Source organism: Heterodontus francisci, chromosome 15 (genome assembly GCF_036365525.1).
Source record: "Heterodontus francisci isolate sHetFra1 chromosome 15, sHetFra1.hap1, whole genome shotgun sequence".
NCBI classification, from domain to species: domain Eukaryota; kingdom Metazoa; phylum Chordata; class Chondrichthyes; order Heterodontiformes; family Heterodontidae; genus Heterodontus; species Heterodontus francisci.
In genome coordinates, this window is record NC_090385.1 from 22,855,789 (window position 1) to 22,868,937 (window position 13,149).

At 46.6% G+C, this 13,149-nt stretch overlaps 1 protein-coding gene across 4 annotated transcripts in view; it reads right to left on the minus strand.

Annotated features, from left to right (window-relative positions):
- Nucleotides 1–13,149, minus strand: part of col4a6 (collagen, type IV, alpha 6) — a 402,270-nt gene that overhangs the window by 154,043 nt on the left and 235,078 nt on the right. For all 4 annotated transcript variants that reach the window (XM_068047226.1, XM_068047223.1, XM_068047225.1 and 1 more), the window contains exons 5-6: nucleotides 5,058–5,192; nucleotides 2,609–2,653 (exon numbers count right to left, since the gene is read on the minus strand). In XM_068047226.1, coding sequence (XP_067903327.1) covers nucleotides 2,609–2,653; nucleotides 5,058–5,192 — 180 coding nt within the window. The remainder of the gene's footprint in view (nucleotides 1–2,608; nucleotides 2,654–5,057; nucleotides 5,193–13,149) is intronic.

Consider the following 13,149-nt stretch of genomic DNA (forward strand, 5'->3'; position numbering starts at 1 on the left):
TTTGATAAAAGAAAAAGGTCATCAAGAATGAAATACTTGTGTTTAAAAGAAAATCAAGGTGAGGGATGGATCACTTTCCGATTCCGGGCATGGTCAGCATCAAGGGCTAGCAGGACTGGCACAGCACAGCCAGCTACAGCGTGAAGCTGTTTTCTTATATGGCTGCATTGGCCCATTAGTGTGACCAGTGCTTGGTACGTGGGTTCTGGATGGCCTGCAGCAACTCCAAAGAAAACCTTGCTTGGTCTTTTCAGTGGCCATCATTGTGAATCCAGCAAACTATTTAATAGAAAACTGGCAGATGATATAGGAGATCACTTCAGTGAGGTGAATGGAACGATAATTAAGTAGAAAGGCAAAAAATCAAATGGGGGTGGGGAGAATAAAACCTGCTGATTCAGGAGGTCTCAAATGTACGATTTGCACATTATCTTTTCTTTTGATGCATTTCCATTGCCTTGCTGAGATGATATTTTTAATATCACTTCATTATTTTTATATCGTCCCACAATTTTCTACTGCAGTGCCCAGATCATTCAATCAATTACTTTCCTCTCAGTCACTGGAGTCTCTGTTGTTCCCCAAATCCCCTGCCTGTTATTTGCAACCCGACTAGGGGCTTGCTTACCTTTTAGTTTGCAGTTCTGATGTTAGGTTATAGGGAAACAGTAAACTGTCTTTTCACTTCAAAGTTACTCACTGGCCTGCTGTGTATTCTCAGCCTTTTTTAAACAGCAAAACTTTTCTTTGGCTGTTGTAGTATAGCCTGATTTGCAGCAGAGGGTGGTATTGCTCTCTGTATATATTCACAATGCTGGACAGACAAAGTGAAGGATTCCGATGGAGTAGTGGGTGAAACTCTTTCCATTGGCAGGAGAGTTAGTAACTAGTGGGCACAGATTTAAGATAATTGGCAAAAAAATAAACAGGGTGAAATGAGGAGTATTTATTTCCTACTCAGTGAGTTGTTATGATTTGGAATGCACTGCCTGAAAGGGAAATGGAAGCAGATTCAATAATAACTTCCAAAAGGAAATCTGATCTCTATTTAAAAAGGGAAAGCTTGCTGCGATATGAGGAAAGAACAGGGGAGTGGGACTAATTGGATAGATCTTTCAGAGAGCCAGCACAGGCATGATGGGATGAATGGCCTCCTTCTGGGCTGTATGATTCCAAGAACTAACAGAAGAACATAAGAACTAGGAGCAGGAGTAGGCAATTCAGCCCCTCGAGCCTGCTCCACCATTCAATACGATCATGGCTGATCTCATCTTGGCCTCAACTCCACTTTCCTGCCCATTCTCCATAACCCTTCCACCCATTTCTAATTTAAAATCTGTCTATCGCCTCCTAAAATTTATCCAATATCCCGGCATCCACCGCACTCTGGGGCAGTGAATTCCACAGATACAGAGAAAGATAGAGAGAGAAAGATAGAGGGGGAGAGAGAGAGAGAGATAGAGAAAGATAGAAGGAGAGAGAAAGATAGAGGAAGAGAGAGAGAGAGAGAGAGAAAGATAGAGGGAGAGAGAAAGACAGAGGGAGAGAGAGAAAGATAGAGGGAGAGAGAGAAAGATAGAGGGAGAGAGAGAAAGATAGAGGGAGAGAGATAGAGAGAAAGATAGAGGGAGAGAGATAGAGAGAGAAAGATAGAGGGAGAGAGAGAGAGAGAGATACAGAAAGGTAGAGGGAGAGAGAGAGAGAAAGATAGAGGGGGAGTGAGAGAGATAAAGATAGAGGGGGAGTGAGAGAGATAAAGATAGAGGGAGAGAGAGATAGAGAAAGACAGAGGGAGAGAAAGAGAGAAAGATAGAGAGAGAGAGAGAGACTGCTGCTTAGCCATTGCCGCTCCCTGAAGAGGGTGTGAGGTGGGGTTAGTAAAGTCAGGGAAGGGTAGGTACAAGGTTGCATTTAGCCTCATCTATGCATTTTCCATACAAAACAAGTGCAGTTAAACAGAGCTAGTTTCATGGTTCATATTGAATACTGAGTCCTACCCTTCTCCAGAAATGTAAGCTGGGGCTGGGAGGAGAACGAGATCGTGCGCTGAGTAGGGGGTAGAACTGGGGTGGGGTGGGGGGTGCGGAGGAGATAGGACTGGGGTGATGCCGATGTCGGGGGTAGAACTGTGGTGGATGGTTGGTGCTCCAACTGATCCATGAACAGAAAGTGTTTTCACCTTTTCAAGCAGATGTTTTCTTTTGTTTTTATATTTCTGTTCCCCCCCTTCCCTATTTATGAGTTCACTTTCCTTCCTTCCCATCTGATTGAGTGGCATCAAAATGCATCTATTATATTTCTACGGCAGAAAAACTGAACAGTTTTAGTAAAAAGTATGAAATCAGTATTTGAGATGGAAAGCAGTTTTTTGAACACTCGCCCCCATAAGTCGCTGCAGCAGGTGAGGCCGAGTTTTTAACCACCTACAGGCTGTGGGGAAGGAGCAGGAGGAGTGGAATTAATTGGATAGCTCTTTTGAAGAGCTGGCATGGGCATGATGGGTCGAATGGCCTTCTTTGTGCTGCATGATTCTATGATTTCAATGAATGGCTCCTACTACAGGTGATTCCCACAAACCAGACTGTGATAACCTGAAGACTGTGCTTACTGGGATCCCGTTCATCCCGACAAATCCTGGCACACCGATTGGACCCTGTAACAACAGACAACCATCAGCAACATCACAACAGGAATTAGATCAGAAACATCACTACATCCTTCACAGAACAACTATGGTGAACATAACCACACCTGGGTGAACAAATAGTGTAAGCAGACCAATGTAACAGGACCAATTGCGAGAGGGAGTTAAATATACCCTGAAATAACAGGACCACTGTGAAAGGGGTTAAATAGACCCCAAGATAACAGGACCATTTCTGAGAGGGGGTTAAATAGACCCAACATTATAGGACCGTGTGAGAGGTGTGCTATTTTGACTCACCTATCACACAGCCCACATTTTCAGACATGAAAGAACTGTCTCAGAGGTGCCCTTATAGAGGTGCAGAATACTTAACCAGATAGGAAAAGTAAACGCAGAACAACAAATTCAGATAGGTTTGGGCAAAAGAGCAGAGGCACAGAGTATATGCAGGACAGACATCAGAAATATATACAGAAAATTCTAGAAATAGGCAGCAAGTCAGTCGGCATCTGTTTCATGTCAGCCGAGCCAACCAGTCCATCAGTTCGGAATTGAACGCACCTTGGGCTGAATTTTTCCTCCGTGGCAGAAAACAGAGTCTGGGACTATTTCTGGGTCCTGAACCCACTCCCAGGGGGAAACAGTCACTCACCTGTGATTTTCCCAAGGCGGCCAATTAATGGTCAGAGGGCACTATCACTATCCTATTAAGGACAGCGGGCAGACTCTAGAAGCTGGAAGGCCAATCAGAGGCCTTCCAGCTTGAGAGGAGCACAGGCTGCAATGGAAGGTAGCAAGAGAGAGGGTGCTTCAAAATGGAGGTACCCTCTCTCCAACTTTTTTAAATCTTGAATTAAAAGATAGATTCACCAGTCAGGCCATCACTGTGGACAGGAAGGGGGGAACCTCTCTACAGGGTGGCCTGTGACTGCTGCAGAACCCAAGCAGGCAGGGAGGGCCTCTAGGACTGCCTGAAGTGCTGACCCCCTGGTCTACTGCTGAGTGCTTGTGTTACGACCAGGTGAGAAAGGGGTCTAGGGTTCCCTCTCAGTCTTCATCTAGTCTTATCATAACACACTGTTTTTTTAGCTCCCTTTTAGTGAATCCTTGTTCACTAACTTCCAATTATAATGCAAAGAAATGAGCCAAACAGGTTTTCTTAGGTTTCAAGAAAAAAGGTTGAATTTTATTAAACTTGAAATCTAATTCGGTTAACGTCTACGGATACGCGGCATGACGCGCCCACGCTAGCGCATACGCAATACACACATACAGATAGAGACAGAAAAGAGCAGAAGAAATAAAGTGGAAATGTTTGAGGCAATATCTGAAGATGGTGTTGGTTACTATTTTTCGAGCTTGCTGTAAAATTCTTGATTGTAGGTAGGCCTTGCTTTTCACTGGGGGCCCAGTATTCTTCTTAAACCTTGTTTGATGTAGGAGACTCTTCTCTCTTGAAGTTCAAGTGTCTTCAGTGGGTCCAGAGGCTTGTGAGAAAGAGATGGGAGCAGACAGGAGAGGTCTTCTCACTCCAGGAGCAAAGAGTCTTTTTTCTTCCAGTTCAAACTCTTTGTACAATTCAGAAAAACCCAGGTTGCCAAGCAGGTTAGTCATGTGGCTAGCTGGTCTGACCACGTCTGTTTGTGGATTCTCTTGTCTTAGCCATCCCTGGAATCTCTCTTCTTACACACAATACCTGGTGCTCAAAGTCCATTGTGGGTTAAATTGGAGCAGGGAATAGCCCCTTTGTCTCTCCAAGCACTGGCTGTTAGTATGCAAAAATGTTTTTCCAGCCAAGTGTCTGGTAATTTTTTTAACAAGTCCTTTCTTCACTCCAGTAACAGTTTAAAATCAATGTTCATATGACAAAATTAATATGCCTCATTTTTGGCAGATGGGGGCCTGCATGACCACCTGTCTCCAAGCCCCTAAACTGGACTTGCCACCTGCGGAAAATCCCAGTCGGCCTCCTTTAATTTCTTTCAATTAGGCTTTTAATGAGCCTAATCAGCTACCCACCGTGTGCGGGTGGGTAGCCCTGGGCCTCTGATCCCACCTTCATAAAAATGGCCTGAAGGTGGGATCCGGAGCTGAAAGTCCAGCCCCCTGTCTTTTCTCTTTGCAGATACTGATTGACCTGCATTCCAGCATTTACTGTTTCTCCTTTTTAATTCTACAGACACCCGGAAGTATTTCCTGTACGTAGAAAGTGATTAATAATTGGGATGGGATGGCAGGAAAGTCAATTTGAGACTGGAATGCTGGAGCCACTTAATAAGCAGTGAGAGGCTGAAACGGGGAAGTGCCAGAATTGAGATTCTCGAAGGGAATGAGCTTATCTTGTGCTCCTTTCACCCTAAGTCACCGAAAACAAGCAGTAATGACATTTTGGAGGCTGCCCTATACCCACCTTTTCTCCTTTCATGCCACTAACTCCTGGGTCACTAGGGTTACCCTTTTCACCTTTTGGTCCTCTTAGTCCCTCTGGTCCAGGGAACCCTGGGGGCCCACTGTGTCCTTGTGGCCCAATCTGTCCTGGTTGACCCTAAAGTAAAAAAACATATTACAAATGACAAATTGAATTTTAAAATAACAAATGCATTGCATTTCTCATGTGATATAATAACACAGACTGTTTACGTTGCTAAGTTTCTCCCCTCCTCCCAGTGACCAAATCACAGGTGCTGGGTGCCCTCCGCTACCTCACCCAAGTGGATTATCCTTCACGTGGGGATGGCTGCATGTCCCGGCAGCCTATGTGACCACGCGGAGCATCAGAATCTTTGCTGTTCCCACCCAATGGGCACAGAATCGCACATGGTAGCAGGAATCACTGGATGGCATTGGAAATTGGATCCCTGGAGGATTTATCCACTGCCTAACACAGGTCAAATACCACCTGGCTAAGAATATCTAACTTAGCACAAAGTGAACTTTGGATCCATATGGCTTTAGTACCATGCCTAGAGGAGAATTTCCCCAATCACACAGGCAACAATACAATTAATCATATTTTGAAGTACACCAGGATACAGAGTCTCTGTTATACAAATTAGCTTGTACCTCAGCTTCTAATCAACACAACACATTTCCACAGCATGCGTTGTGTCCAAGTCCGTGATTTATAGTTATATTGCTTTATTGAGAAAAAAGAACTTTCACAAGTCTCAATATTAACACTGAATGATCCATGCTTGCCTGTATGTTAACTTTAAATCCTTACCTCTCATAAAAATCCGTGCCACCCACATAAAATCCACGCTCTCGTATCAAATCCATGCCCGCCATATAAATCCAAACCTGCCATATAAATTTTTTTCTTTTATTCACTCATGGGATGTGGGCATCGATGGCTAGGCCAGCATTTATTGCCTATCCCTAATTGCCCTTGAGAAGGTGGTGGTAAGCTTCCTTCTTGAACCGCTGCAGTCCTTGGGGTGTTAGGATCGGAGTTTCAGGATTTTGACCCAACGAAAGTGAAGGTACGGCGATATAGTTCCAAGTCAGGATGGTGTGCGGCTTGGAGGTGAGCTTCAGGTGGTGGTGTTCCCATGTGTCTGCTGCCCTTGTCCTTCTACATGGTAGAGGTCATGGGTTTGGAAGGTGCTGTCGAAGGAGCCATGATGAGTTGCTGCAGTGCATCTTGTAGATGGTACGCTTTGCTGCCACTGTGCGTCGGTGGTGAAGGAAGTGACTGTTGACAGTGGTGCATGGGGTGCCAATCAAGTGGGCTGCTTTATCCTGGATGGTGTCGAGCTTCTTGAGTGTTGTTGGAGCTGCACCTATCCAGGAAAGTGGAGACTATTCTATCACACTCCTGACTTGTGTTGTGTAGATGGTGGAAAGGCACTGGGGAGTCAGTAGGTGAGTTACTTGCTGTAGAATTCCCAGCCTCTGACCTGCAGGATTTATGTGGCTGGTCCAGTTCAGTTTCTGTCAATGGTAACCCCTAGGATGTTGATACTAGGGGATTCAGTGATGGTAATGCCATTGAACATTTCGGGGAGATGGTCATTGGCTGGCACTTGTGTGGTGCGAATGTTACTTGTCAAGCCTGGATGTTGTCCAGGTATTGCTACACATGGACATGGGTTGCTTCATTATCTGACAAGTCACGAATGGTGCTGAACATTGTGCAATCATAAGCGAACATCCTCACTTCTGACCTTATAATGGAGGGTAGGTCAAGCAGCTGAATATGGTTGGGCCTAGGACACTACCCTGAGCAACTCCTGCAGTGATGTCCTGGGCCTGAGATGATTGACCTCCAGCAACCACAACCATCTTCCTTTGTGCTAGGTATGACACCAACAGCGGAGGGTTTTCCCCCTGATTCTCATTGACTCCAGTTTTGCTAGGGCTCCTTGATGCCATACTCGGTTAAATGCTGCCTTGATGTCAAGGGCAGTCACTCTCATCTCACCTCTGGAGTTCAGCTCTTTGGTTCATGTTTGGACCAAGGCTGTAATGATGTCAGGAGCTGAGTGGCCTTGGCAGAACCCAAACTGAGCATCAGTGAGCAGGTTATTGCTGAGCAAGTGGCGCTTGATAGCACTGTTGATGACACCTTTTGTCACTTTGCTGATGATCGGGAGTAGACCAGGCCAGGTTGGATTTGTCCTGCTCTTTGTGTACAAGACGTACTTGGGCAGTTTTCCACATTGCTGGGTAGATGCCAGTGTTGTAGCTGTGCTGGAATAGCTTGGTTAGGGGCGCAGTTAGTTCCGGAGCACAAGTCTTCAGTACTATTGCCGGAATATTGTCAAGGCCTATAGCCTTTGTAGTATCCAATGCCTTCAGCCGTTTCTTGATATCATGTGGAGTGAATCAGATTGGCTGAAGTCTGGCATCTGTGAAGCTGGGGACCTCGGGGGGAGGCTGAGATGGATCATCCACTCGGCTCCTGTGGCTGAAGATGGATGCAAATGCTTCAGCCTTATCTTTTGCACTGATGTGCTGAGCTCCCCCATCATTGAAGATGGGGATATTTGTGGAGCCACCTCCTCCTGTTAGTTATTTAATTGTCCACCACCATTCACGACTGGGTGTGGCCAGACTGCAGAACTTAGATCTGACCCGTTGGTTGTGGGATCCCTTAGCTCTGTCTATTGCATACTGCTTACGCTGTTTGGCATGCAAATAGTCCTGTGTTGTAGCTTCACCAGGCTGACACCTCATTTTGAGGTATGCCTGGTGCTGCTCCTGGCATGCCCTCCTGCACTCTTCATTGAACCAGGGTTGGTTCCCCTGACTCGATAGTAATGGTAGAGTAGGGGATATGCTGGGCCATAAGGTTACAGATTGTGGCTGAATACAATTCTGCTGTAGCACAAATAGTTTACTTTGCAATAGACTTCATAATTGCTATGACCTGATTACTCCCAGTGCACAATACAGAGACCACTGAGGTAATTTTCATTTTGGGCAAGTGTAAAATGGGTGACATCAATTCAGTATATGATATGAATTAATTTTATATGAATGAAAATCAGGAGAGATGTATAGCGAGTGGCTGAATTGATAACGCCAGGCCTCATACTATCACCCAAAGTCCGAATTACCCACGATATTTCAAGAGCAGGCTGGCTGAATGGTAACAGTTTGCCTGGAATCATCCCAGTAGCAGGACAGCAACTTTACATGCAATTTGTTTAGACAAGGGGACAGGTAAATCTATACCAGCTGGATAGGTCTTGGACAGCCCAGAATATATATGGCCCTTGCTTTTTATATCGCACATTGTAATGTCACAGTTAGAAACTTCATATTTTACAGGAATAACGTTATTTGTGATGGCTAACTGGTTTATCACTGTAATATTAGTGTTTTCCTTAGCATCAGTTCCTGGCCTGTAACTGAACTTTTCAACCCACTGTTTTTCCAGCAGTACAAGGGTTTAAGAGGTAAATCAAATACATTTTGAACACAGAGTATCCACTCAGACAGCAAATGACTGACTGAACATTCCTGACAGTGGGATGATCGAAGAGCGAGCAGTTAATTCAGTTACAGTAAAACCGCCTGCCCTGCCCTTTGAAGTCAGCATAATCTCAGCACGGAATTGAGTCGTGGTTGACAAGCCTCTCTAATCCGAAGGCGGCCACTGTGCACGCAAGCCTCTGAGAACCATTCCCTGTAGATGGGCAGAAGCTTTGTGAGGGGTTGGGGTGGAAAGGGGTTCTGGTGCAAAGGCTGGAATTCCAGCTATACGACCGAGGCAGGGCATTATGGCCTGAAAGAGACACAGAACAAGTGATGGAGGGCTGTTGTTTCAACAGTAATCTGGACAGTTTCTGTAAAAGAGACGGTCGCTGAAAATGCTATAATCCAAGCCCTGAATTTCTTTTTGTTGGTTGAATTTTTGAGTGCATCGGTCTGCAGAATTATCCTGAAGGGAATATTTCAGGGCAGTTTACCTTCACTTCAAGTTCACCCACCCAGTTCAGGCAAATGCAGAATGGCACTCCCTATTAAACTTCAGAAAGCTCGTTATGGAAGGATAATGCTGGCGCCTATATTTACCTAGTTTCACATTTATTGTGCAGAGTAAAAGGATTACAAACATGCAGCTACTCACTCAAAATCCTTCACCAGTCTTAGTGAGTGTCTGCTTGTAAGTGCTCAACTCAGACCCCAATTAACATCTTTCACCTGCATATAATCAAACCAGGGTGGCACAGTGGCGCAGTGGTTAGCACCGCAGCCTCACAGCTCCAGCGACCTGGGTTCAATTCTGGGTACTGCTTGTGTGGAGTTTGCAAGTTCTCCCTGTGACCGCGTGGGTTTTCGTCGGGTGCTCCGGTTTCCTCCCACAGCCAAAAGTCTTGCAGGTTGGTAGGTAAATTGGCCATTATAAATTGCCCCTAGTATAGGTAGGTGGTAGGGAAATATAGGGACAGGTGGGGATGTGGTAGGAATATGGGATTAGTGTAGGATTAGGATTAGGTGGTTGATGGTCGGCACAGACTCGATGGGCCGAAGGGCCTGTTTCAGTGCTGTATCTCTAAACTCTTCTTTGGCCTCCTTATCTCGAGAGACAATAGGTAAGCGCCTGGAGGTGGTCAGCCGTGTGTGGAGCAGCGCCTGGAGTGGCTATAAAGGCCAATTCTAGAGTGACAGGCTCTTCCACAGGTGCTGCAGAAAGATTTGTTTGTCGGGGCTGTTACACAGTTGGCTCTCCCCTTGTGCTTTTGTCTTTTTTCCTGCCAACTGCTAAGTCTCTTCGACTCGCCACACTTTAGCCCCGCCTTTATGGCTGCCCGCCAGCTCTGGCGAACGCTGGCAACTGACTCCCACGACTTGTGATCAATGTCACAGGACTTCATGTCGCGTTTGCAGATGTCTTTAAAGCGGAGACATGGACGGCCGGTGGGTCTGATACCAGTGGCGAGCTCGCTGTACAATGTGTTTTTGGGGATCCTGCCATCTTCCATGCGGCTCACATGGCCAAGCCATCTCAAGCGCCGCTGACTCAGTAGTGTGTATAAGCTGGGGATGTTGGCCGCCTCGAGGACTTCTGTGTTGGAGATACGGTCCTGCCACCTGATGCCAAGCATTCTCCGGAGGCAGCAAAGATGGAATGAATTGAGACGTCGCTCTTGCTGACATACGTTGTCCAGGCCTCGCTGCCATAGAGCAAGGTACTGAGGACACAGGCTTGATACACTCTGACCTTTGTGTTCTCTAAACTAAACTAAACTAAACCATTGATATACAATTAACAGATTAACACTCCCTTGTTTAAGCTCAGGGTAAGCACCCCATACCGCAATAGTGTGACATCTTGTATTTGTTACATTGGGTGAGGGGCGGGGTGCGAGGATCGAATAATTTTGATTTTGGGTGCTAGTGTAAAAATGGCCATTTTCAAGACTCTCCACGGCCTCAACCTTCCTAATCTGTGTAACCTCCTCTAACCCTCTGATATATCTGCGCTCCTTCAATTCTGGCCTCTTGTGCATCCCCAAATTCCATCGCTCCACCATTGGCAGCTGTACCTTCAGCTGTCTAGACCCTAAGCTCTGGAATTTCCCGCCTAAGTTTGTCCACCTCTCTCCTCCTTTATGTTGCTCCTTAACACCTACCTCATTGACCAAGCTTTTGGTCACCAATTTTAATGTTCCTGTGAAGTGCCTTGTGACATTTTACAACGTTAACGTTTTTATATAAGGGCAAGTTGCAGTTATATCTGTCTCCTGATATTCATTTCCATTGACTTTGATGGAAATAAAAATTGGGAGAGCTGTATAATGGGCAGCTGGATCAATATTACCCATTTAACATCAGCGCCATAGTCAGAATTACCCTCCCTCCAGATATTTTTGTGCCCCTTTCCAATGTGGCATTGTCAATTCTATGCCAAATTGTGCTAAATTATGGATAGTATTTTGCTGTGGGCCCACTATGGGTTTAGTACATTTATCCACTGAACAATAATGTTCATTAACAGGGGATGAAAAGTCCCTTCAGTCTGCTTAATAATTCAGAGCTTACTTTGGCCCAAGTGTTCTGTTGCCTATTACAATGGGGTCTCCACATAACAATGTAGCTGCCATCAGGACCTCAAAGGGGATGCTTGGGGAAGTGAGGGGAGTATCAAACTTTCTGTCCCTTCACTCTGCTGCACTGTCCATGGGTGTTCCTCTCGGCAGCTGGATTGCACTCCTGGTACAAACACTTATTTTTGAAGGCTCAATGTTGAGAGATTGCTCAGATCTCACCAGTAACCCATTTTCCAAAATAAACAGCAGGACTAAAGGTATATTTAGATAGACATTATTGGCTTGCAAGCTCTTTCAGCTTTTCCCTTCCCCAACTTCTAATTTTTCTCAACTTTCCTCAGCCTCCCAATCATTCCTCTTACCCACTTCAGCCAAGTCTCCATGACTATTGTCAATACTTGTTCACGTTATAGGGCTTCTAAATCCTGGCTGGATTAAGAAGCACTTAACTACAAAAGGTACTTGTCCTACCACTGTTACCCCATAGTTACTCCAATCGTCTTTCCTAATGAAAGAAAGTCACAATGAACATGCATTTATATAGCATCTTTCACATTCCTAAGACATAGCAAAGCACTGCACAGCCAATGAATTACTTTTGAAGTGCAGGCACTGTTGTTTTGAAGGCATTTTCGGCAGTCAATGTGCACACTGCAAGGTCCTACAAACAATAATGAGATAAGCGTGCCAGAAGATTGGAGGCTGGATATTAAGGATCAGGAGCAGATCAGGGAGTCAATAAGGGCATCAGGAGATCAGAGGCCAGAAGATTTTTTATAAAAACATAAAAAGCAAGATGTTACTAAGGAAAGAGCCCAAAAAGGTAACTTGGATGTGCAGGTGCAAGACGTGGACATGGTTCTTCATGAATACTTTGTGTCACAACCACTAGGTGGCGCAGTACTGGCAAATGTTGCTTCTTCCACTGAAACGTCACTGTCTGCGACGTTTCAGGCAGCTGCCAGGGTTAAAGTTGGTGCTGCACAATTTATCACTAAAAACAAATTCAATCTGAAATTCCCCTCAAAAGCTGCCATCGCTGCCTCCTTCCCACCCCCAATAGTCCCCCGCACTTCTCTTTGCCGCTCTCTCCTGCGCCCGTCTTCTCACCGCTGGCTCCCTGTTGCCTTTCCTTAGCCACTCGCTCCGGCCTTGCCGTTCCCCCCCGCCTCTGGCTGCTTGCTTCTCGCTTTCCCACCCCCACCCCGCTCTCCGGCCGCTCGCTTCCCGCTTCCCCCCACCCCTCCAGCCTCTAGCTCCAGGCCGCGCCGCTTCCCTCCTCTCAGCCACTCACTCCCACGTTCGATTTTTTTCCACCACGCTGCCTGAAGAAGCAAACCAGGCGCGAGGGGTGATGGGGCAATGTAGGAGTGATTGGCCGAGAGGAGGGAAGAGGCATGGCCTGGAGCTAGCAGCTGGAGGGAGGGGGGAAGCAGAGATCGAGCGGCTGGAGAGCAGAGTGGGGGTGGGGGGTAAGTGAGGAATGGGGAATGATTGGCTGGGGGGAGGGGGCTAGCAGTGGCGAGGTCTGGAGCGAGTGGCTGAGGGGGGGAAATGGCCCGTGATGGGCGGGGGGTGGGGGGGGGGGTGGTGTTGGAGAAAGCATTGAGGGCGGGAATGAATAGCTAAGAGGGAGGAAGCGGGGAGGCCTGAAGTGAGTGGCCGAGGGGTAGAGCGACCAGTGGGGCGGGAGCGAGTACCTGAGGGGGTGGGGGGTAGCGAATGGCTGACGGAAGGCAGCAGCATGGTGAGGATCGAGTGGGGTGAAGTTGCGATTGAAACAGGGATGGTGGGAGGCAGTGGGTACTGTTCGGGTGAATGAAGGCAGCTATTGAGGGGTGAGGATGCCATTGCATGGTGACGTCATGTGCGCATTCATACTGGCAGGCTGGCAAATGTTTGCACACATTGATGACATCCGCGATCGCTCTGCACATGGTTGGTGTTGTCAGGAGTCACTTTGTTTCACAAAAGAGAGAAATGAGGCAGACGCTGTAGTTA